At 47.1% G+C, this 23,089-nt stretch overlaps 2 protein-coding genes and 1 long non-coding RNA gene across 21 annotated transcripts; 1 reads left to right on the top strand and 2 right to left on the bottom strand.

Moving 5' to 3' along the window:
• Positions 1 to 1,131: 1,131 nt before the first annotated feature.
• Positions 1,132 to 2,720, bottom strand: LOC123054027 (peroxygenase 1). The gene is made up of 6 exons (XM_044477673.1): positions 2,463 to 2,720; positions 2,227 to 2,382; positions 2,035 to 2,120; positions 1,780 to 1,874; positions 1,549 to 1,674; positions 1,132 to 1,428 (listed from the first exon to the last, which is right to left on the bottom strand). The coding sequence occupies exons 1-6, from the start codon at positions 2,578 to 2,580 to the stop codon at positions 1,275 to 1,277; spliced, it is 735 nt and encodes a 244-aa protein (XP_044333608.1). The 5' UTR covers positions 2,581 to 2,720; the 3' UTR covers positions 1,132 to 1,274.
• Positions 2,721 to 3,293: 573 nt separating this feature from the next.
• Positions 3,294 to 9,906, bottom strand: LOC123054026 (inositol transporter 4). Its single transcript, XM_044477672.1, has 7 exons — positions 9,450 to 9,906; positions 8,658 to 8,813; positions 8,409 to 8,479; positions 7,950 to 8,285; positions 7,471 to 7,578; positions 4,109 to 4,711; positions 3,294 to 4,015 (listed from the first exon to the last, which is right to left on the bottom strand). Exons 2-7 carry the CDS (start codon positions 8,788 to 8,790, stop codon positions 3,521 to 3,523), a joined length of 1,746 nt encoding a protein of 581 aa, XP_044333607.1. The 5' UTR covers positions 8,791 to 8,813; positions 9,450 to 9,906; the 3' UTR covers positions 3,294 to 3,520.
• A 1,074-nt stretch (positions 9,907 to 10,980) lies between these two features.
• Positions 10,981 to 19,519, top strand: LOC123054024 (uncharacterized). Of its 19 annotated transcripts, none has more exons than XR_006426012.1 (14): positions 10,987 to 11,415; positions 11,486 to 11,571; positions 11,642 to 11,768; positions 11,836 to 15,802; positions 16,071 to 16,279; positions 16,431 to 16,554; positions 17,358 to 17,441; positions 17,563 to 17,666; positions 17,764 to 17,812; positions 17,937 to 18,020; positions 18,138 to 18,241; positions 18,339 to 18,441; positions 18,912 to 19,019; positions 19,216 to 19,519. It is a non-coding gene; the product is annotated as an uncharacterized lncRNA (long non-coding RNA). The 19 variants fall into 19 exon arrangements; XR_006426017.1 differs by having other exon boundaries at positions 10,999 to 11,415; positions 11,836 to 12,724; positions 13,687 to 13,817; positions 15,575 to 15,802; positions 18,339 to 19,519; XR_006426018.1 differs by having other exon boundaries at positions 11,005 to 11,415; positions 11,836 to 12,314; positions 13,687 to 13,817; positions 15,575 to 15,802; positions 18,339 to 19,519.
• Positions 19,520 to 23,089: the final 3,570 nt, after the last annotated feature.

Raw genomic sequence — 23,089 nt, 5'->3', positions numbered from 1 at the left:
AACCGGAAGCACAGGTTTTTTCGCTTTTCGGGAGGCACGCCCGTGCCTCTCGGGAAACCACAACCGTGCCACTTGTGGAAGCAAAACTGTGCCTCTCGCGGAAGAAAAGAGAAGAGAAAACAAGTTTTTTTTCGTTTTCGAGGAGGCAAGGCCATGCCTCTCGCGAAAACACAACAATGCCTCTAGTGGGAGCAAAACCGTGCCTCTCGTGAAAGGAAAAAAAAACACTTTTTTTTCGTTTCCGAGAGGCAAGGCTGTGCCTCTCGTGAAAGCACAACCGTGACTCTCGCGGAAGCAAAACCGTGCCTCTCGCGAAAGAAAAAAACAGAAAACGCGTTTTCTTCGTTTCCGAGAGGCACGGCCGTGGCTCTCGCGAAAGCACAACTATGCCTTTCTCGGAAGCAAAAATGTGCCTTTCGATGAAGGAAAAAAACAGTAAACGTGTTTTTTCCGTTTCCGAGAGGCATGGCCGTGACTCTCGCGAACCAAAACCGTGCCTCTCGCGGAAGCAAAACCGTGACTCTCGCGAAAGGGAAAAAACACGTTTTTTCATAAAAATAAGTTATTTTTTGAAATAAAAAATGGTCCAAAAGTTTAGGAAGACCGGTGAAAACCGAAACGTCAGAAAAACCCCGAGAAAAAAAACCGTTTAAAAAGCGGAAAACACGTGCGAAAAAATAAAAACAAAAACAAAATTCGGAGGGAGTGTCCAGAGCGCGACACGTGGCGGGCGGCTGGAAGCGCGCCATGTGACGTTGAAAGTAGCAAGGCTTCCGAAGGAGTGCTCGTTAATTAGTTGCTCTCGGTTTTTGTACCAAACATGGCCTAACTTCGTCTATGACAAAAAAAGTATGTGGGGTCCTCCTTCTGGAGTTTCAGAGAATGCAAATTGTTGGGCCGTACCTCAACCCGCGGCAATTCCATGCAATCAGTCTCAGCCTTATTGTTTAAAGGGTCTGTCTAGGACACATCTAGATATGACATAGTTATGTCACATCTAAGCTGATATCCACTTTATTTGTGGTCTACTTTTTTGTCCTAGTTTTTTTTTTGTTGCTGCATTATATATTTGTGGGAGCTTAGATGTGACATCCTTAAAAAACATCTAGATGTGAGTTAGACAAACTGTTGTTTAAAATCAACATTGAAAACGACTGTGTTTCTTTTCCTGATGAAACTGGGCACAACTTATTATTTCATGGTAGGAATACATGAGGCGGTAGCTAGTCCACAGTCTTAGACAGGAAGACATTCCGGGCCGACAGCGTTGCATGCTACTGCCGCTTCCCGTGTGCCTGCCTCCTCTCGTCGGCGATGAACTCGAAGAGACTACCGTCGAAGCAGCGGCGAATAGCCTCCCTCGGAAGGTTCCCCTCCTCATCCTTGGCGAGCATGTACAGCAGCATCCACTCCGCCTTGCTCGCCACCCTGAATCAACAAGTACCCATGGATTTATCATTAATTAGAACACATTTCTGCCATTTCACCCGAGAGAATGGAGCACAAAATCAGCGTGCAAATGGTCCAACGTGTAAAACGAAATCAGACCATCCGAATGGATCGTTCGCCTGCCGTTGGCCCTCGGCCATCATCCAGATCTCCCGGAATGTGAGCTTATCCGGCGACGAGCGGGCGTTCTTGCTGAATATGTTCTCGAAGTTCACCGGTATGTACCTATAAGCATTCATTCACAATCGCACATATGTGCCGGCCATGTAACTAGCAGATCACACAACATTCTTAACACTACTGGTAGAAAGTGTTTGGTCAGTTAAATACCTTCCCTCGGTGTCATAAGTCGCGGTGTCGCTGCCATGCTTGGCCCTGTGGATGTTGTCGATGTAGATCGGGAACAGCAGAGATGGTACCCAGCTCTGTGTCCGGAGCCATGAAAGATGAGGTGAAAATTTAACTTGCCATACATACTCCTACTTGACAAAATGTCGAATACGATAGGGTATGCTGTATGCATCAGCCGGGGACCGTGGAGGATGCATGTTTCTCGAGTTAATTCTGACCATTTTTGAGACTTACATGCAGAGTTGTGTAGCTGAGGCTAGCATGAATGGCCATTGCGAAGACGACGGAGACGATCATGTTGAAGCCCAGTGCCCTCAGTCCTGAAACCAGCGCAATTTTACTGGCTGCTCAACATGCTATCCGTGGAGGAAAACTGATTAAATTTTACTGACTGCAACAGTAAAACTGACGTAACTGAAAGTTTACCTTGGTAAGTTTCCCATGGATAGATGACGCCGTCGCCATCCATGTCGAAGAAGGCGACGTGTTGCTGCAGCACGCTCCTCTGGCGGTGCTGGTGCCCGCCCTCCTTGCTCCCTCCGGGATGGTACACGTCCGGCGCCACCAGGGCTCGGGCCAGGTCTGCATGTCACGGGCCTGTAAGAATTCGCCGGCCGGGGCAGCAGCCACAGGGGAAGAATAGTCGAAGAAGAATCACCCACAGGGCTTCGGGATGTGCTTCTCCAGGTCCGCTCGGACGGGTCGCCGGGCCGTCACGGGCGCCGCCTCCGCCACCGGCGACAGCTCTTCTTCCCTGACCGCCCTTGCCTCCTCCGCCATGACGCTCGGCTCGATCGCTCTCTCTGTATCACACCGTGCGTTGCGGATGGATCAATGGTGGGTGGGTGTGTGTGGGTGAGTAAATTCTCTGGCCTTCTGCTCTTCTTATACGGGGCGAGGGCGAGGGCGAGGGCGGTGGCGGTGCCGCCGCGGCAAAGCCCAGGGGAGGTGTGTGCCGTGTACGCATATGGGCAGCCCGGGGCAAGGGATCGGTGTGCTGACTCGTCCGCCATGCGGGGCACCAACCTTCGCCGTGCCGCTCGGGTGGCCAAACGTGGTGGCTTTTGTGGTGGCACTCGTTCACGACATAGCTGCGGTCGGTCTGCTCGGCAAAGGGAGCGCTAGACGGCACCGCTGGTTTGGCCCGTCCCGCAAAAGTAAACGAGAGGTGTCAGAGGGTATCGTGCTGACAGGAGGTGTCAAGCAAGGAGGGAAGCGTAAAGAAGCAGAGAAGAAAGCGTACAAGGATGGCAGGTGATTCCAACCGTGTAGTGGGCTAAGTGTACAATGTGTGGGCCGTGGGCCGGACCCAGTGTGTAATCGAACCGTGCAATATATAAGCAATAGTCGTCTCGTTCGTATAGCAAGCCACCGATGAAATGAACTCAGTCTGAGCCTCTCCTTCTTTTCTTTCATCGATCCTTCATCCGAGTAGAGAAGCTCCGGTCGCCGGCGAAACCATGCCGCGGCTAGGAGGTGACAGACTCCAACACTGAAACAAAACTCCATTACCTGTTCTAAACACACCCCGGGGGGGTACAGGGGGAAAACTCTAACAAGTACTGTACTAACATATCGACAGTGTCGTAACGTAGCTACTCTTTTTCCAAAGAACCAAAAAAACTGCCGTAACGAAGGCCTCTACACACGCTAATCTTGTGCTGTAAGACTATTGCTACTTAGAACCGAAGAATTCAAACAGCTACCGTCGATGCAGATTTCATAGCATAGCGACCCCAATCTCGCGCCCTTTTGTCGGTGCCTCCGGGTGGTACCGCTTCCAAGGCCTGTAGTTCTTGCTCCCAAGCATCTTCTCCACCTCCTTGAACTGCAGGCCCTTGGTCTCCGGCACGGTGAGGAACACCACGATGAGCGCCATGAACGAGACGCCGCAGAAGAGTAAGAAGGTGGCCGCCGAGCCCAGCGCCTTGGTCAGGGTCAGGAACGTCTGCGTCACGATGAGGTTGGACACCCAGTTGGCCACCGCGGCGATGCCACCGCAGATTCCCCTGAAGCGCAGCGGGTATATCTCCGAGTTGACGATCCATGGCACGGTGCCCATGCCGGGCGAGTAGGAGACAATGTATGCGGCCAGCGCGAGCAGCGCCAGCCACCCATACTTGTTTGGGCACCCTTCCGAGTAGAACTCGCGGTGGTCGGCATGGCACACCCCTCGCGTTTCGTTGTTCAGTGCCAGGCAAGCGCCGGGACGAAGCTGTGCATGGAAAAGATTTGCAGATCATGAGCAATTCTTACAAAAGAATGACACCAGTTTTACAATGATGAAACAAGAAGGGATCGAATTTACCGCGTTTCCTTCATGAGCACAAAACCCGCACGTGGATGCGGCCCTGAGGCAGTCCATGCAGCTCCAGTGGACGTTGGGGTTGTACTCTGGGCACGTCTGATTAGCAAACGGACGCGTCTCCACATCGCTGACAGGTGGAGCATTGTGTGCGGCTCTGAGGAAAGTGCTGCCAAGCACAGCGAGCCACACGACGATGCCAACAAGACTGAGGAGCATCAGGCGCCTCCGGCCAACCCTGTCCACAAAGAACATGCTCACGATCGAGCCGACGGCATTGAGTCCTGAGGTGATGAGTGAGAGGGCCATGGCCGTGTCGTTGGACGCGAAACCCGCCAGCTGGACGATCGTCGGGCTGTAGTACATGACAGTGTTGATGCCGACAAATTGCTGGGCGACCTGCACAATGACACCGGCCATGAGGCCACGGCGGACAACCTTGCTTCCAAATGCTTTCTTCAGCTTGCCAAATACGCTCTGCTCGCCTATGGACCCCTCCAGGACCATCTCATCTTCAACTAATTTTCGCAAGGACTCAATCTCTTCTTCCACCTCATTTGCAGGGTAAATCTTCCGCAGAATGGCAGCAGTTTCCTCTTTCCTACCCTGTTAGCCAAGAGAACGAAACCTTTTAGAAATTTTAAGCACATTTCTTTTGAAAAGACATACTGCCAATGGTAGGAACTTGTACCCTACCAGGCCTGGGGCGTAAGCAGTAAGGGAAGGAGGGGGCTGGGCGAGGCGATGAGCGGCCGCGCCGGCGGTTGGGCGCCGTCGCGGAAGAGGAGGGTGGCGGCAGCTGCGCAAGGGCAGGGGGCGGCTAGGGTTCCGGCTCCTCTGGGAGCCGGGCAATAGAGATAATATTATTCTTATTGCTTAATTCCAAAAAGAGTCTTACAGCCTATATTTATAACCTAGATAACTTGCATAAGAATTAACCTAAGATAACTTGCATAAGAATTAACCTAAGATAACTTGTGGGCTAAGATTGCCCGGTGGGCCTAGCTAAACCGGGACTAGCTAAACCGGTCATAACACTTCTCCCCGCCTGCACAAACAGCTCATCCTCGAGCTGTAAGGTGGGGAAGCGCTTGCTGAACTCCTCGAGGCGATCAACCAGCGTCAAACACCTTCTCGACAGCTGGGGCGGCCAGGTCGGCGGCGACGGCGTTCCTCCGGAATGTAGTCTGCAACCTCCAGGTAGAAGAGTCGCGGGCAGGCATGGCCGGGCGTGTAGGGCTCATCGCAGTTGAAGCACAACCCTTGGCGGCGACGCTCGAGTAGCTCGGCTGAGGTGAGCCGGCGGAACGGGCGCGCCGCGGTCACGGCGAGGGGTGCCGCAGAAGCCTGCGCAGGCCGACCCTGCGCGGAATCCGGCCCGGGTAGCGACCCAGCGGTCCGGGACGGTGATTCCTGCTGGATGGCCACCGCGTGGCGCTCGAACGCACGGGCGTAGTACATGGCCGACTGGAGATCCTAGGGTCCCCGAAGCTCCACGTCCATGCGGATGTGATCCGGAAGTCCACCGACAAAGAGGTCGGCCCGCTGCTGCGCCGTCACACCCGACGCATGGCATGCCAGGGCCTGGAAACGGTCGGCGTAGTCCTGCACCGTGGAGGTGAAGGGAAGACGGCCGAGCTCCGCCATGCGGCTCCCGCGAACAGGAGGCCCAAAACGAAGGAGGCAGAGCTCGCGGAAGCGCTCCCAAGGGGGCATGGCGCCCTCGTCCTGCTCGAGGGCGTAATACCAGGTCTGTGCCGTGCCGCGGAGGTGGTACGAGGCGAGCCAGGTACGCTCCGATGCGAGGGTGCGCTGCCCGCGAAAGAACTGGTCGCACTGGTTGAGCCAGTTGAGGGGGTCCTCCGTGCCGTCATAGGTGGCGAAGTCGATCTTGGCGAACCGTGGCGGCGTTTGGGTCGACGCGCCATGGCCGACCGGCTCGGCGGTGCGGAGCAATGATGATGACGGCGCCCGGTCTACGGTGGGGAGGCCGTCGTAGGTCCCCGCGGAGCCAGACGAGGTCCTAGACTGCAGCGTGGGTACCCGTGGGTCCCTGGCCTCTGTGTAAACTGGCGGTGGCGACGTCCCGCTTAGCCAGGCCGGGATCGGGGACGGTGACGGCGGAAACCGGACCTGCTGGATCGGAAGTCCTCCCGGTGTGGACTGGTCCAGTCCGGAGCTAGGCGGCGGTGGTGGAAGCTAGACCGGTGCTGGCGGCGCGGCGGGGCCGGCGCGGGCCAGTGCGGCCACTGCGGCGCTGGTGCGGGCGCGGGTGGCGCCGCGAGAACCGGCGCGGGCCACTGCGGCCAGGACGGCGCTGGGGCGGACGGCGAGGGCGCGGAGAACGGCGGCTGCAGTGGGCCGGTGGCCGCCGCGGCGGCGTCTGCTGTAGCGGCCAGGGGGCCGCTGATGGCGCCGGCGCCAAGTGCCAGAGGGGCGCCGCGGCGGCCGGTGGGCCGCTCGGTTGGGGCGCCTGGAACGGCAGCATCAGGGGGGTGCCGTAAGCGAAGACGCCCTGGGGCGGCCACAACGCGTGGCCGTAGGCGGCGATGGGCGCCGTTGGTAGGGGCACGTAGGGCCCGGCCGCGTACTGCTGCTGCTGCAGGTGAAGGCTCTGGACGGCGATCACGAGATCCCGCAGGGTGGCCGTCACCTGCTCCAGTGTGAAGACGGCGGACGGCGGTGGCGCAGAGGGAACCGGGGATGGCGGCGCGAGCGGGGCCGCGGTGGAGACGTGGCCCGCCAGCGCGGTGGTCCCGGCGGCGGACGTCATCAGCGCGGTGAGGGGCGGCGCCGTCGTCATCGGAGCGGTGGAGCCGCTGGATAGCGCCGGCAGTGGTGGTGGCAGCGACATGACCTAAACTTGGTCTCTGATTACCAAATTGGTAGGAACTTGTACCCTACCAGGCCTGGGGCGTAAGCAGTAAGGGAAGGAGGGGGCTGGGCGAGGCGATGAGCGGCCGCGCCAGCGGTTGGGCGCCGTCGCGGAAGAGGAGGCTGGCGGCAGCGGCGCAAGGGCAGGGGGCGGCTAGGGTTCCGGCTCCTCCGGGAGCCGGGCAATAGAGATAATATTATTCTTATTGCTTAATTCTAAAAAGAGTCTTACAGCCTATATTTATAACCTAGATAACTTGCATAAGAATTAACCTAAGATAACTTGCATAAGAATTAACCTAAGATAACTTGTGGGCTAAGATTGCCCGGTGGGCCTAGCTAAACCGGGACTAGCTAAACCGGTCATAACAGCCAACATTTTAATTTCTCGGCAACAATTTTCTAAGACATTGTACTGTGTAAAGACACTAGGCTATGTGACAATGGTGTTTTCCAATAATCTGACAGCTCATTTGTGCAGAAATACTGACCTGCCTGTATAACCATCTTGGTGATTCTGGGAGCGTCAACATTAGTATGAACTGAAGAAGGGCGGGGAATCCTGCAATGCCAAGCATCCACCTCCAAGTTCCCGGCACCTGACGGAATTCGCAGAGATATCATTATTACTACTATTTGGTGAAAAGATTTGATCATGTATCAAATAATGGAACTTTTTTTTTGAAGGAACATAGCAGTAGTTCTGCCTTTTCATATTAGAAGAGGGAAAGGAACCAAGGTTCCAGGTGTTGTACAGAGCGGCCAGAGCCCACACACACACTTAAGAGAAACAAAACTCAGTAAACCCAAAAAGGAAATAAAGACACTAAAAAGTAGCCTCCTTGAACATTGCTATTTCATCTCTAGCCATAGCAGCGACAGTCTCGGGGGAGCATCTCTTCCCGTCAAAAGTCCGCCTATTTCTCTCTTTCCAAATAATAATGGAACTTCAAAGTCAGTCATCTAGTACCTTGGTGAATGCCAGATTAATAAGGTATGCCATGAACTGCCCTCCAGTGATAAGAAGGCCATTTGTGCTCACTAGCGCCCCTCTTATTCTAGCCGGGGAGACTTCGGAGATATACAGAGGAGCTGTCATGGAAGCCATTCCAACTCCAAGACCAACAAAGACCCTCCCAACAATGATAACAGCAGGTGACGGGGCAAAGGCCATGATAGCGGCACCTGCAAGGAACAGAACATCTGCGATAATGAGGGAAGGCCTCCTTCCAAATCTGTCATTCATCCAGCCACCAAGTCCAGCTCCAACAATAGCTCCAGCTACAACCATACTCACTATTGTTTCCTGCATTCGAATCAGCCACACCATGAGATGTTATAGCTACATGAGTAAATTACTTAAGGGCTTAAGATTGCAGAAACTGAAGTCGAACCAGATTGCAAAATCCATTGATATAACCACACGTACCCTTAGAGTAGTGTTCTTTTGTAACTCGATAAAATCATCTCGGATGAACAGAAGTGCTCCAGATATGACACCTAGCAACAAAAACTATATGTCAACAATGAGATAAATTTGCCATGAATTGCACCCCCAAAGTTTAGCTAAACATATATAGAAGAAACATACGCATCATCATGGTACCTCAGCAAGTCAGCAGTAAAAATAGAGACCGGTGTGCCTGTATCTTGTGACGTGTAAGAACATAGTTCATACCTGTATCATATCCGAAAAGAAGACCGCCGATGCCAGCAGAGAAAACAAGTCGAAGAATATAAGGCTGGCTCCAAGTCAGGCGTAAGCACTCCTTAAACTCAGCCTTTCCAGCTACACTGGCACCCCCTTCCATTGCATTCAACGGCCCTTGTCCACCTGACGTACGTTCAGAAGAGCTTGGTCACGCACCAGTAAGAAGAAATCCACATATACTAGTACAGAGAAATACATGCTTTGGGCTACATAAATATATGGTTGCTAAATAAAGATACAAGGGATTACTGAAATTTTAACAACTTGAGTAGTAAATTATTTCGTTCACAAATAAAAAAGACTTCTATTGGATCACAGAATCTCAACATCAACATCAGTGAACGCAAACTGGGAAAGGAACCTGGACAAACATTGGGTGCTAGAAACTGACATTCATGGGTGGACAGCCTTAAACAATGCCACTGTAGGCTCGGCCAACAGAAAAAAACAATGCTACTTGAGGAATCTACTAGACATAAATCGAGAAGATGGAACCAAATCCCGATATGTCCTAGCAGATCCTATGATCGTACGCCTCCGTGATAAATGTACGAGAATCTGCCGAAACATTGGTATAAAACCAAATTTATCCCCTCAAACCCCAAACCAATCCCGCACTCAAGACCCCAGGGCCAGGGGCGGATCCAGATTCTAGACTGCGTCGCGGAGGCCGGTGGGATTTAACCAATCGCCCGATTCGGAAGGGGGGAAAATTCCTCCAGAAAGTTTTAATCATCGGATGAGTGAAACGGCTTATACCTCAGCAACCAGTTTCCAAAACTGCTGACGGGGCAGCGGCAGCAGCGTCGACTCGACGGGGCAGAAACGGGAGGGAGGCGCGCGCGTCAGCGGCGAAAGGGGTTTGCCGGGGCTGAGAGGCGGCGGCGGCGGCAGTCCTGGGGCGCGGCGGTGGGCGGAGGAGAAGTGTGGGAGAGATCTTTATGGCCGCATTGGGCCCGAGTGGAGCTTGGGTGGGCCGGGAGCACGGCACGACAGAGGCAGGTCGGGGGGAGGGGGCGGACGGGGCGGCGGGGAGCGAATGTCGGTGGCGGGGAGCGATGGATTTTTGAGGCGACGATGGACGGGAGGTTCGGGAGTCCACCACGGGTCCGACGCCACGACGGGCAAGCGGTGCGCGCTTGCGGCCGGGTCCTTTCTCCGGAGAGGGCGGGAGCGCCTCCATTGCTGTCATGCTGTGTGCGTGTGCGTGGTGTGCGGGGGAGAAACGGAAAAAACATCCCACGGCAGCGTATTCGGTGCTCTTGCTGGTATCTTGGGATTTGGTGCGTGCGGCGTGCTTCCAAGTCATACTAGCGTGACTAGAAGTTCAGGAGAACCAGTTGATGCCTCCTTTGGTTTACATATAATTTTGTAGGAATTCGGATGGATATGAATTTGTAAAATTCATTTGGAACCGTTTGGTTCGTACACGTGGATTCCTATTCCTATGCAGGATAGTAAACAATGCTTCGCATATTAAAGGAAAGATAATATTAGCCTAGACCTACTATTCAGCATGGATGGTGAGTTATCTCAAAAACAATGAACAATAAATATTAGCCTAGACCCGATGACAAAATTGCTATCATATGATTTGAATAACATCTCTTTCCTAGTAGAAATTGAGATAGATGTGTATCTCATTTTCTATGATTTTTGTATTTCTATGATATTCTTATCATATGAAAAAGGAGGCTGATTGCTACGAGCTACACCTGAGAAGACGCAAATACACCGGTGATACATCAAGTTGCACAGGATGGTTACTTTGATGCCTAAAGTCAAAAAATATGTGAAACTGATGCTTAAACTTGTCTTATGGTGTAAATGCGATACAACTTTCGTTTCAAGCCGTCAATGATGCCTGCATGTTGTGCATGGTGCTCGAAACACTGTAAACGACTAGAAGGGAATAAACAGGACATTAACATCGCATTTTTTTAAACCCCCCCAAACAACATGAATTAGTACCAAATTTGGTTAGAAAGCACCAGAACACTACTATGCGTCTCTATGACCGTCAAGTCCCACCTGTTGGTGAATAGTATAAACAAATAATTGATATGTAAAATGGCACCGAACCTGCAACCTCATGCTAAGGCGTGCTACCCACTTCACCAGATCTCGCTGATTGAACATATAAACCTTGTTAGAGTACCCACTAACCTGGAGCCTTCGCGTCGCGCATGCGATCTGGGTCGCTCGTTCCGCTGCGCTGTAAAGTTTTCTGTACGTTTTACCTCTCTGTCAAACATCCAGCCATTGGTTTAAACTCACGCGATGATTTCAGTTTTGAGTAGATAACGGCTGGGCCAGGCATATGGGCGGGGCCGGCGTCGCAGTGTGTGTTGCGTGCGTAAGTTCGGGTCAAAAAAGGGTGGACTGCAGCGGTCGTACGGTGAAAAACCTAGCCCGCACACGACCCTCGCTCCTTCTCCTCGACCTCCCTCCTCTTCCTCCTCTTCTGCCGCCGCCGCCTCTCCTCTTCTTCTCTCTCCTGTGTTGTCGCCGCTTCTCATCCCCCTCTCCACGCTAGCACGGTAGGGTCATCGGGATGAGCAGCGGCGGGCATCTGTCGGTGTGCTGGAGTACAGTGGCGGGCTTCTGTGGTGTGCTGGAGTGCGCGGATGATGAAAGCAGCGGGAGGAGCACGCAGTGCAGGGTGAGGCAGCGGCCACGACCGCGCCCTCCTCTGCGCTTCCTCTCCAAATACCCTCGGCTTCCGGTGAGTTCTCCTTCTCTCTTTTCCTCTCTTCCTCACTGCTCCTCTTCTTCCTTCAATCTCTCCTGTTCAGCACGGTGGAGACGGGTACACGGGCTAGGCAGACCACGGGACGACGGGTGGTCGAGCACCCACCACAGCGAGGAGAGATCGAGTCCGGTGAGTTCTCCTTCTCTCTTTTCCTCTCTTCCTCATTGCTCCTCTTCTTCCTTCAATCTCTCTTGTTCAGCACGGTGGAGACGGGGTACACGGGCTAGGCAGGCCACGGGACGATGGGTGGTCGAGCACCCACCACGGCGAGGAGAGATCGAGTACAACTCCCAGTTCATGGAGGGGATGCTGAATTGCTGATACATGTGAGCTCTTTCTTTCTAATTTCCCCATCTTCCCATGGTGCCCTGAGCTCTTCCTAATTTTTTTTAGGTTTGCTCTCCTCCTCTGCCACTCTCAGGCCCAGCAGGCACCGGCGACACATGAGCAGGAGGAGGAGCCCTTCCCAGGCTCGCGGGCTGGCTGCGATGAAGCCGCCAGAGGAGGACCTGGACGACGACTGTGCTAGCCGAGGAGCCCCAAAGAATTTCCCCAAACTTTCCTCTTGATTCATTTAAGTTTTGATCATTTCTCTGTAGTAGTTGAAGTTTCTGCCGTACATTGATCCTGTTGGAATTGAATAAAAGATCATTTTATTAGTTTCCTATTAGCATTTTCCATGAAACATGATGATTACGTTCAGTGAGGTTCTCAATTTAATATTCTGAATGCACATATGTTTGATATTCAATTTGATAACAAAGTAACCTCGACCAATAGTTTTTGGCCATTTGCATATAGGTTGAGGGAGTGCTCCTTGCTTCGAGAAGTACTTTTGATTAAAGCTTCTTCGATGCCCCATGAACACTCAGGTTTGCTTTCAAGCTGCAGCGGATTGTTAAAACGTATTGTGGTTCATGAATTATTTAGCAATGATAAAATTTTGTCTATTGTTATTTGTTTTTAGGATGTATCAAGTTCCCCAGGTCGATGTTTATCTTAGCACATGACTGAATAGTTTGACAATGTTTATAATTTATCGCTTTCAAGTCAGCCTTTGTGTGATTCAAAAAGAACACACAGACTGTTGCGGGGTACAAAATTACTTTTTCAGCTGGGTTTGTTCAATAGGCCGTAAATTTTGAGCAGAACCATACAGATCAACGGTCCATGTTTATATATACATGCATAAGAATATGTGTTGTGCAGCGAGGATTTGTACAGATTGGAAAGGGAATTAACTAACATCTTCGTAACGGCAGAATGTTCCGTGATTCTTCATGTAAGATACTAAGATTTGTTGATGATGCTTTGTTTGAGGTTCTGGGTACAAGTTGTTTACATTGCACTTCAATTCAGAGCATGGAGGGCTAAGATGATCACCAATCGATGACTATTTCTTGTGTTTATGGAAATGGTACCCTGTAATGAATACCTTCAGCTACATAGATTCCTCAACCAAAGTTCATGATGGTTCAATTTATTTGATGTTTTCTTCAGTTTTGGGACGGCAGTCACAGGAGCCATTGCATTTTCTTTGTCGCAATGGCATTAGGTAGTTGTACCTACTGCGGTTGTTACACTAATATCTACTTATTACCTGTTACTATAGTTACAAAGCTTCAACAGTTTACTATAAATTAGACTGGTTTGATTCCTAGATATCATTGTATTTTACCCATAGGATCAATTTCCAATGAGTTGGTGCCTAGGGTCTTGCAGCGAGCACATTTTCTTTAGCTGCTGCCATTTATTCTGCTGCTTTCCTACAGCCTAGCACTCTTCTGTGGTGGGGCATATGTTATTTTGTACCAATGATAGATACAGAAAGTGCAAGACTTCTACTCTCTACTTAATGAACTGATTTTGCTTCAGGATAACTAGCTTGATTATTAGCATGTTTCTGTGATCAATGAATTACTAAGGTTGTGACCCCAGCTTGGAGGCTTGAGTTCCTTCGGTAGTTCTTTATTTTACTTAAATGATCATGAACCCTTTACTTAACATATGTCCTTGTGTACCTTAGCAAAGAATTAGTTAGATATCTCAATTTTTCACGTGGGCCGTAGTCGTTGCTTAGTTAGCATTATTGTTTTGTTACGTGTTATCATGTGTGCTGAACCTATGCAGATAGGTCTTACTTTGTCTTAGTTATAGTTAAGATCAATGCGTACTGGAACATTTAAGTATTTCACCTATAATTTTCCAAGTTTGTGGCGAGCATATGTTTTCATATTACTGCAGGAGAGGTTGGTTTCACATTGTATTTGGAAGAACAAGATGCCCCAGATCAAATATTACCAAAAAATCAGAAGAGCTAGGTGTATATATGATGAGATGATCCGCTCTTTACATTTTTTCTTGACGTGTAAAAGGTGCACTAGCTTGTCTATGACCCTCATTGTTGTTTGGAAACATTTCTGCTCTTCGCTTCAACAATGCGCTCCTTTTTTTGTGAAGAGCAATGCACTCATTGATGCTACTTTGTTAACATGTCTTTGTTGGGTCTCGTTCCTTATTTTTATACCTACGGATTTAGCAAGAGACTTTTTTGTCTCTGTATTTTCACCATACTTCCATTCATATTTTTATTAGTGCAGTTTCTGAATTATTATCCAGTGCCTTTTGGAGCTCGAGCTCCATGGGACCCGATATTTGTACATGTTTCAACCTGTTTTTTCTTGGAAGGTAATCATACGCTGAGCAGGAGGGTGTACCTATTTTTTCATCAATTTGCCTTCTTTTGCTCTCCTATTACCATTCTCCTTTAGACATATCTTATTTGAGATTGTGCCTTCTTCGCCTTATGACATCTTTTTCTTAGCGAGTAATTCCACCATCTTTTTTGTTGTTTGGTTCCTATTTGCTACTTCAGTGGTTTTTCCCTAATCCTGAGCTGGTGATTTTGTTATTTTGTTTCTACCTGGAGTCTGTAGAAAAGTGAAACCGTTTTACATTTTAATTTGCTCTGCAACTAAAGTCATGTTGGACTCTAGGTGATGAAGGACTAGCGTTGAGCCTGAGGTGACCTCAGCTCGTTTTTTCAATTCTGATTTAGTTCAGATTTTGAAACATGATTGCTACTTCAAATTTGATTATCTTTTTTTGTCTTTCTGTAGTAGTGTTTTGTCTTTTAAATTGCACTGCTATTGGTACTTTGATTCTGCTTCTAACCATATACAAGAGCATCAGCGGGGAGCTAGGCCTACCTCTTATTTATGTTCTATGCATCTAAATGCCGCCCTTTTTCATTTTTACTCTTCTTACAATTATCTTGATGTACGTAATCTTTTTTTATTCGGGTGATTTCGCTCACGAGATGCTTACATGGTACTTGAGGTTTAAGCCCATGTACCCTGCATGTTTATTGATGTGGTTCATCATGCCTTCCTAGCTCCTTTTCAGCTGCCTGCTCAAAGTGATTGGGCATGTGATGTTGTTGACACTGCTGTGTAAATAATATTTCGTGCCCAGCATCTTAGTTCAGCTGATGGTTTGCAACTTATATCACTTACTTTACCTGCTTTAAGTAGGTGATTTTAATGCTTTAAGTAGGTGATTTTAACCTGCTGGAGCCCTCTGTGATGAAAAAAAGTGAACTGTTCATGCCTTATTTTAGAAAACTAAATATGCACCATGCTGATATACTTCATGTCGAGCATGGTTTTGACATCCATTAATGATGCCCTGTTTTGACTTTTGAGTAGACGATTCTTTATTTATTAACCTATACACCAATACTGTTTCCATTGATCAATCTCATAGTACTTTGTGTGTGTTTTTCTTATCTTGAGCTGAAAACTTATTGTCAGGTTAAACTATTTTGTGGATCATTTATAATATGGATGTTCTGTAAAAGAATATTTACTGGAATGTTATGTAAAACCTAAGGCTCAAAAGGAAAGCTTCGGTAAATTAGAATATTTATTGAAATATTTAGGTGTTTCATTAAATTGGTCTGGAAGTCCAAGCTCGTCCATTTAATTATTTGAGAGCATCATCAGTATAGTTTTTTCCCCAGAGACACAATTTTGAAAAAAAAGATGCATGGCCACCAAATGAATGTGTTGCTATGCCGACTACTGTCCAGTCCATTTACACTTCTTAATTTGCTCTCTCCTGGATTTCACAGGGCTCGAGTCCTATATATATTCTAAATGTATTTATGCAATTTTACTCTGGTGCTTGCACATCCATGGATCTGAAAGTATTGCGGGAGCTCCCATGATGGACTATGATGAAAAAGTATTTCTTGTTGCCTGTTCTGTTGTGGTGCAAGTGTCCCATGATGGACTATGATGAAAAAGTAGAGAGGGGCATTGCCCGCTCTACTTCTTTCTCCAGTCAAGGACCTATCCTGGTAAGATCCTCTTTCATTTGTTTTCTTTTTCTTCCATGCCTGCATATCTCTAACTTTTATTAGTTTACCCTTTTAATTTGTGTGATTAATTTGTTGGTTATATTGTTGTTACTAGCTCCTAATTTGGGTGTTGAACAAATTGTTTAGATTTTTTGGTGTAAATCTGAGACGCTACATTGGTTTGGAAGTGAATTTGTAACCTTTTGTTTAATTTAATGGCATGCTAAAGCTGATGCAGATGTCCTGTATTTGCTAATGCTGTCCATAGGAACGGCCCTCCTATGCCCTGCTCCTCCCGCATTGGTGCAAATTCGCTTCCTCCCCCGCCTCCGTCTCCACGTGTGCAGCGACGACCCCGGGAGGAGCTCGAGCCGCAGCGGTGGTCCATGGTGTCATCGCCGTCGTCCTCGGCAAGCGTGGGCTGCAGAGACGGCCGGATTTGTCTGACCCTCGCGCTGCCGTCTGTCCACCCTTGAGGTCCGTCCCCACGTCCTCACCTCCATCCTCTCTCACTGTCATGTACGCTCTCATGGCCGGACGAGGCGACGTGGAAGCTGCAGTGGCGCAATGACATCTTTGCTTGTTTCTGTACTTGTTGAAACAATCGATGACCTCTTTTTTCCTGCAGGATAATGTGTTTGCTCTGCTGATCTGTACAGTTTCAATACCGAGTTGTTAAGGAGAATGCTGATGATGCATATTCTACGAGTTGCAGACCCCCCAACAGCAAATTCAGTCCTAAGTCTTTGATGGTAAATATTTATATTTTGCTGTGTTGTTAACTCGTTATACTGTTTTTCCAAAGACTAAGTTGGTATTCTTTTTCTGAAAATAGTGGTTCGAGCCATAGTTGGAGCTAGACAGTCTTTTTGAGCAAAAAAATGATATCGCAAAGGCCAGGATCAAAATCATTACATAAGTATATGTGCGTGCGCTAGACCCCTTTCTTTGTTTGCCAAATCAATACATTAGGCTTTTTGTTCCTGGATAGATCACACGGTTTTTCTTTGTTTGCCAAAGTAGTATATGTGCGTGCGGTAGACCCCTTTCTTGTGTTACATGGCCTTTTGGATAGTCGTCATCTGTTACCTTTATACTCCTGAGGTGGCTGAATTTTTTGAATGAACTGCCAGTCTTCAGAACCGCTGCCTAATTTTATTTCAAGAACTAATTGAGTTGTAGATGTTCCTTACTGTCACACCATACATGGCTATGCCTCCAATAGATTCTTGTGGATATTTGAAATTAAACGTGTTCTTCATGAAGACATTTTGGCAAAACTCTTGACTGTGCTTACCCCGTGCATTTGGGGAAGTGCTTATGCGGTATCTGTTTACCCAGACAATACTGCAGAAACTTAAGAAACTATTTCTTAAGAAAAAACAGATAGCCTTTTGTTAGCAGTTCTTATTTTTGGAAATATTTTCCAAGGTGTGTATTCTCATATAGTCATATATTTGCGAGGTGCAAAACTAACTGTGATGCACACATTATTAAGCTCTGTAGATAGGGAAATATGTCCAACTCCACTAATTCATTATATCTGTGTGAACAGGTGAAGTGTGAAGAGCTACTTGAATACACGTGAAATGCCATTTCATTTTATTTCAGGACTTGAGAGAAATGCTGATACTATGAGGTGCAATGCTCATTTACTTAATCTTCTAATTAGCTGATATTATGAGGTGAAATGTGAAATGTCATTTCACGACTTAAGAGAAATGCTGATATTATGTGTGAAATGCTCACTTACTTAATAGAAACGTTTACAAGGATGACAGACCGTGTGCGGCACAGACCTCGATGGCGTGCCGCATCATTTCGGCCCAACCCCAATGTTTCCCTCGCCACCCACGGCCAGATGGTAAGTACCCACAAATCTCACACTGCCACCGGGGTGCTCTGCCTCCACCTATTTGCATTAATGCATGCTCAATTGCTTATTGTGGTGCGCCCTGTAGGTCGAAGACATCCCGACGGCAGTTCTTATTTTTGGAAATATTTTCCAAGGTGTGTATTCTCATATAGTCATATATTTGCGAGGTGAAAAACTAACTGTGATGCACACATTATTAAGCTCTGTAGATCGGGAAATATGTCCAACTCCACTAATTCATTATATCTGTGTGAATAGGTGAAGTGTGAAGAGCTACTTGAATACACGTGAAATGCCATTTCATTTTATTTCAGGACTTGAGAGAAATGCTGATATTATGAGGTGCAATGCTCATTTACTTAATCTTCTAATTAGCTGATATTATGAGGTGAAATGTGAAATGTCATTTCATGACTTAAGAGAAATGCTGATATTATGTGTGAAATGCTTACTTAATAGAAACGTTTACAAGGATGACAGACCGTGTGCGGCACAGACCTCGATGGCGTGCCGCATCATTTCGGCCCAACCCCAATGTTTCCCTCGCCACCCACGGCTAGATGGTCAGTACCCGCAAATCTCACACTGCAACCGGGGTGCTCTGCCTCCACCTATTTGCATTAATGCATGCTCAATTGCTTATTGTGGTGCGCCCTGCAGGTCGAAGACGTCCCGACGAAGCAGCACATGCCTGTCCCTTCTTTCATTGGCGGTGGGAGAAAGAGGATCCACCCGCTCCCTTATGCTGATCTGAGCCTTCCTTGTGAGTTGGCTCCAATTTTTCTACTGACTATATCTTCTACTTTTTTCTTTGTGAATCCTATGAAATGGTGTAAGTGAATGCATTATGGTTATTGTGTATCATATCAACAGACATATGTTCAATCATTATAAGTGGAAATTGTGGTTGGATCATGTTAAGAACTTATGCCTGCTGTAACTGATTTTGGTGAAGAACAACAACTGCATTTTTTTCTCTAGCTTGTGAACGTTGAACACTTTGGTCTTCCTGTTGGTGCTTCTTTCTCATGTGTGTACATTTTATATTTATGAATTTGCTATGGGTTTGAAGTGCTTTGACTTCTTACATTTTTTCCGTCTAAGTTATTAGGCTACTGCTGCCTGGTTTGCCCATGATGAACCACTAATTATGATGCACTGCTCGCTGGTCTGCCTTTTTTAATGCTTTTTTAGTGACAACATTCAGACTTAATGTTTATTACTTCATTTCAGAGTTTTAAATTAAGGCATCGCGGTCAATTTATATGGTCTTCTGAAGTTTCACCTTCCCATTGTCATATTGGTTTGATCAAATCAATGGGGAGCCGGCATTACTTTGATGTACTGGCTTACAATCTTATTAAGTACTCCCTCTTCAAACTAATACAAGACCTTTAAGATCACTACTTACCTTTTAGATCACTAAAATAATGATCTAAAAGGTCTTACATCTTAGCGCACATTTAACTACTTTATTTGTTGTACTATTGTGGATGTACCACAGAATAAAGCAGTCCTCCATTTTTCTTCTCTGCAGGCTGATGTTCTTGCTCAGTATAAGCCAACAATGGAGAAACTGACCAAGCTATCTTTCATGATCAGTCATTCAGCCCATTTTCTTGAACCTGCACTACAACGAGAGATCTGGGCTGCTTCTTTGTGGCTTCCAAACTTGAAATGTTTGTATGGAAGTTAGTTTAGTTTTTTGTTGTGGATTCACAGCTTCTCAAATGTACCGTCCTCTTAGACCTCTAGATTTCCAAAGAAACTAAATGAAGATATGGTGGTATGGTCTCAATAGTACAACTTAAAGCCTTCCGTGCTTTATATTTTCTCTGAAATTTGCTCTTGAAGAATCATGTGTCTATGTTAGATCCGGTGAGAAAAGACGGCTTCCAAGCAGAGGATGCGGGAGTGTTGGCCACATTTGATTTTCGACTTGAGTGTCTAAATATTCTCACAATACTTGGCTTCCTCTGGGCCTTTGCGCCATTGGCGTAACGAGTCATCTAGTAAACAGAAAGGATAACAAGACTTAGGGATTCTTTGGTTGACGCCTAGGCATGCCTGACCAAATCATGGCGAGCCAAAATTGGCGCAGGAATGAGCCGCCACCAGCTCGCTAATGAATAGGCATGAAGAACGTACTTGTGACAAAAAATTGGCAGCAGCTAGAAAAAATGGAATCAATCCAAACGCCTACCAATGCTAGTAGTCATGCGATAGTTCAATTCGGTGTCCGGGCTAATCTACACCCGGTGAACAGTAAAATAAAACAAATAGCAGAATTTTAAAAAGCTGATTTTAAAAAAAAGTTCTAGATGCTCAAATGTGTGATGTTAGTGCAAAGTTTCGGGGTGTTTGGGCATTTGAGAAGTTCGTGGCAAAAAAGACAAAATCAAATGTGAACAGTTCTGTTTTCAAAAGTTTCTCAGGCACCCGAAATTTTTCTTTTTTGCCACGACCTCCTTGAATGTACAAACTTCACCAAAATTTGCGTGGGCATCACACACATGAGCATCTTACATAATTTATTTGTTTGCTATTCAAATGATTTACTATTCATAATAGCCCGTCCGTAGTTAATGCAAAAAATTTGGTATGGTAGCTCAAGGCTGCCATCCAAACACACCCTACCATGTCGTGTAACTAAACACTCCCGTGGGGCTTAATTAATGGGCTGCGGTCAGTGCGACATATTTTTGACATGGTAGTTTTTTTTTAGAAATTTGTATTCTATAATCACAGTAAAAAATTGCATGCTGTAAACATATACATACAAATAAATAATGTACTTTAAAATATTCACATTATTATTTAAAAATATTCACATTATTATTTAAAAATATTCACATTATTAAAATGATTTTTTTGTATAATTCAAATAATATTCATTTGAGGACCTGCAGCCCGGGGCCACACTACACTCATATTTATATTATTTACATTTTCTTAAAGTAAGGTATTTTATTTGTATGTATATTATTTATAACAAACAAATATTCTAACTTAATTTTTATTACTATGATTATAATTACATATTATTTGCAATTTTTTTAAGAATGAACAAGACTAACATAGAGAAAATGAGTCGCACTGACTACAACCCATTTAAGCCCCATGAGTATGTAAGGTTATAAGACATTAAGTCTAGTTATCCTTACTAGAAATCAAATTGAATGTGATTGAGTGGATGGCTAGGACGGCTGCCGGGATAGCATGAGGCTGCGAGTTTGAACCCTAGTGGCCATCATTTATATATTCTCTCCCGTCCTTTTTACTCCGAGTATAAGATTTGTGTCAAGTCAAACTTTGCAAAGTTTGATCAAATTTATATTAAAATATCAACATCTACAATAGTAAAATATATAATATGAAACTGCACTCCATAATGAATCTGATGATATTGATTTGTTATTGTGAATGTTGATACCCTTTTATATAAGGTTGGTTAAATTAGAGATACTTTAACTTCAGACAAAACTTATATACAAACTAAAAAGAACCGAAGGGAGTACGTTCAACATGGTTGTCTAGTGTGAGCTAATAAACGGGATCCTTCACATGCTAGATGAGAGGTGCTTTGCACGTTGCATTGATTGTGGGCTGGACATTAAACCCATTAAGACGCACTGGAAGGACGACCAACCAGCTATGCCACATGGCACATGCTGGGTGGCCAAGGTGAGAAATTTTTTTGTGTAGATTATTTTTTGAAGATGAAAGTATGACTTCCTTTTCTTTTTCTTTTCGAGAAACATTTTTCTAGATTTTTTTCTCTTTTTAAGATGAATGTGATGCCCAAGTGATGTGAGAAAGTTTTTTTTATTTAAATGAAGAAACATGCACACAACTTCCTCTCGAGTGGTCCGCAATGGCAGGCCCTAACTACTAGTGCGCTACAAAAGCTTGCCATCATTGTTGTAACGAACATAATCTCTCGCACGAACCGCGTAAGAAGACGTCCGAGTAGGTATGATTTTTTATGGCAACATGTCGTTGTGTTGCGGAACAGCGAACAGATGGCAACTGCTAGGATCCGATGGTGAAGAGTGTTGCCATTCAACGGTTGGTGAGCCGGCCAATTTGTGCCTAGGATCAGCATGGTAACACCTAACGGGCGCTGTAAGGGAATTTTTATCCCTTAGTTGGTTTTGGTGATTGATGACAATACTTTTGCGGATTAATCATGTGCATTGAATATTTCAGATATATATTGACTAGGCACAAGATGATTTGGTTCCCCTCGAAGGCTATGGATGACGGCGTTTCTCTACGTTTCTTTTCGGTGGTATTGAGTCGTAGGGAAGCCGTACTATTAAAAGGGGGTCCGCGTTGAAAAGGTTGGGTGGAATCATCACGTACACATCTTCCTTTGCACCTCCTTTTCTTCTAGCCTTTGGAGCATCCTATGTTTTTCTTGTCTATGCAAATATTGCTCGTGCTTGCTGAACTAGGGCGTGCGGTAGTACTGCTCCTTAGAGCGGTAGTACCGCAGGCCCTTGCGGTAGTACCGCAAGCGCCCACGGTAGTACCGCTTCTAGGAAAGTGGTAGTACTTTGGCCTTAGTCCAGATGTTGTCACCCTCTCCCTAGTGAGTGGCACCCATCACGGTAGTACCGCGCACAGGGCGCGGAAGTACCGTGGTATCTGGCTTAGTTCCGCAAGTACGCGGCAGTAAGGGGCGGATGTAATTTTTTACATCCGCGCCTCGCGCGGTAGTACCGCTGCTGGCTTACGGTACTACCGCGTCGGGTTTTTGCATCGACTCCAACTCTGCGGAAGTAGCCACGGATGTAATTTTTATATCTGTGCCTTCCCATCTCTGGATAGCCCCTGCCTTGCGGTAGTACCGCAAGGGGGCGCGGTAGTACCGCACCAGCAGTACTACCGCCCTCTGCTTTAGTGCATTTTGGGCTGTTCTGGTCTCTGCTGCGTGGGCGGTAGTACCGCGGGGCCCTGCCGTAGTACCGCGTGCCCCTACGGTAGTACCGCGCCTCAGGTACGGTAGTACCGCGTTGCGCAGGCTGAGTTGGTGGATAACAGTTGGATTTGTTCTTCCACTATATAAGGGGTGTCTTCTTCCTCTAGTTGACCACCTCTTCCACCTCCAAGCTCCATTGTTGCTCCAAGCTCCATTTTCGCCCGATCTCTCTCCCTAGCCAATCAAATTTGTTGATTCTCTAGGGATTGATTGAGTAGGCCCCGATCTACACTTCCACCAAGAGAAATTTGATTCCCCCCACTAATCCCTTGTGGATCTTGTTACTCTTGGGTGTTTGAGCACCCTAGACGGTTGAGGTCACCGCGGAGCCATAGTCCATTGTGGTGAAACTTCGTGGTGTTGTTGGGAGCCTCCAATTAAGTTGTGGAGATTGCCCCAACCTTGTTTGTAAAGGTTCGGTCGCCGC

The sequence above is a fragment of the Triticum aestivum genome, chromosome 2D, assembly GCF_018294505.1.
Source record: "Triticum aestivum cultivar Chinese Spring chromosome 2D, IWGSC CS RefSeq v2.1, whole genome shotgun sequence".
Taxonomy (NCBI): domain Eukaryota; kingdom Viridiplantae; phylum Streptophyta; class Magnoliopsida; order Poales; family Poaceae; genus Triticum; species Triticum aestivum.
This window is presented reverse-complemented; position numbering and strand designations above follow the sequence as displayed.

Bases quoted from the DNA above. Each gene is read 5' to 3' on its own strand.
- LOC123054027 (XM_044477673.1), bottom strand. From the start codon at position 2,580: ATGGCGGAGGAGGCAAGGGCGGTCAGGGAAGAAGAGCTGTCGCCGGTG. The intron at 1,875-2,034 runs GTAAGTCTCAAA...CTCCGGACACAG, and splicing joins TCAGCTACACAACTCTGCAT to AGCTGGGTACCATCTCTGCT. The intron at 1,675-1,779 runs GTATTTAACTGA...GAATGCTTATAG, and splicing joins ACTTATGACACCGAGGGAAG to GTACATACCGGTGAACTTCG.
- LOC123054026 (XM_044477672.1), bottom strand. From the start codon at position 8,790: ATGGAAGGGGGTGCCAGTGTAGCTGGAAAGGCTGAGTTTAAGGAGTGC. The intron at 7,579-7,949 runs GTACTAGATGAC...GAATTCCGTCAG, and splicing joins TTAATCTGGCATTCACCAAG to GTGCCGGGAACTTGGAGGTG. The intron at 4,712-7,470 runs GTCAGTATTTCT...CTTGGCTAACAG, and splicing joins CAAGATGGTTATACAGGCAG to GGTAGGAAAGAGGAAACTGC.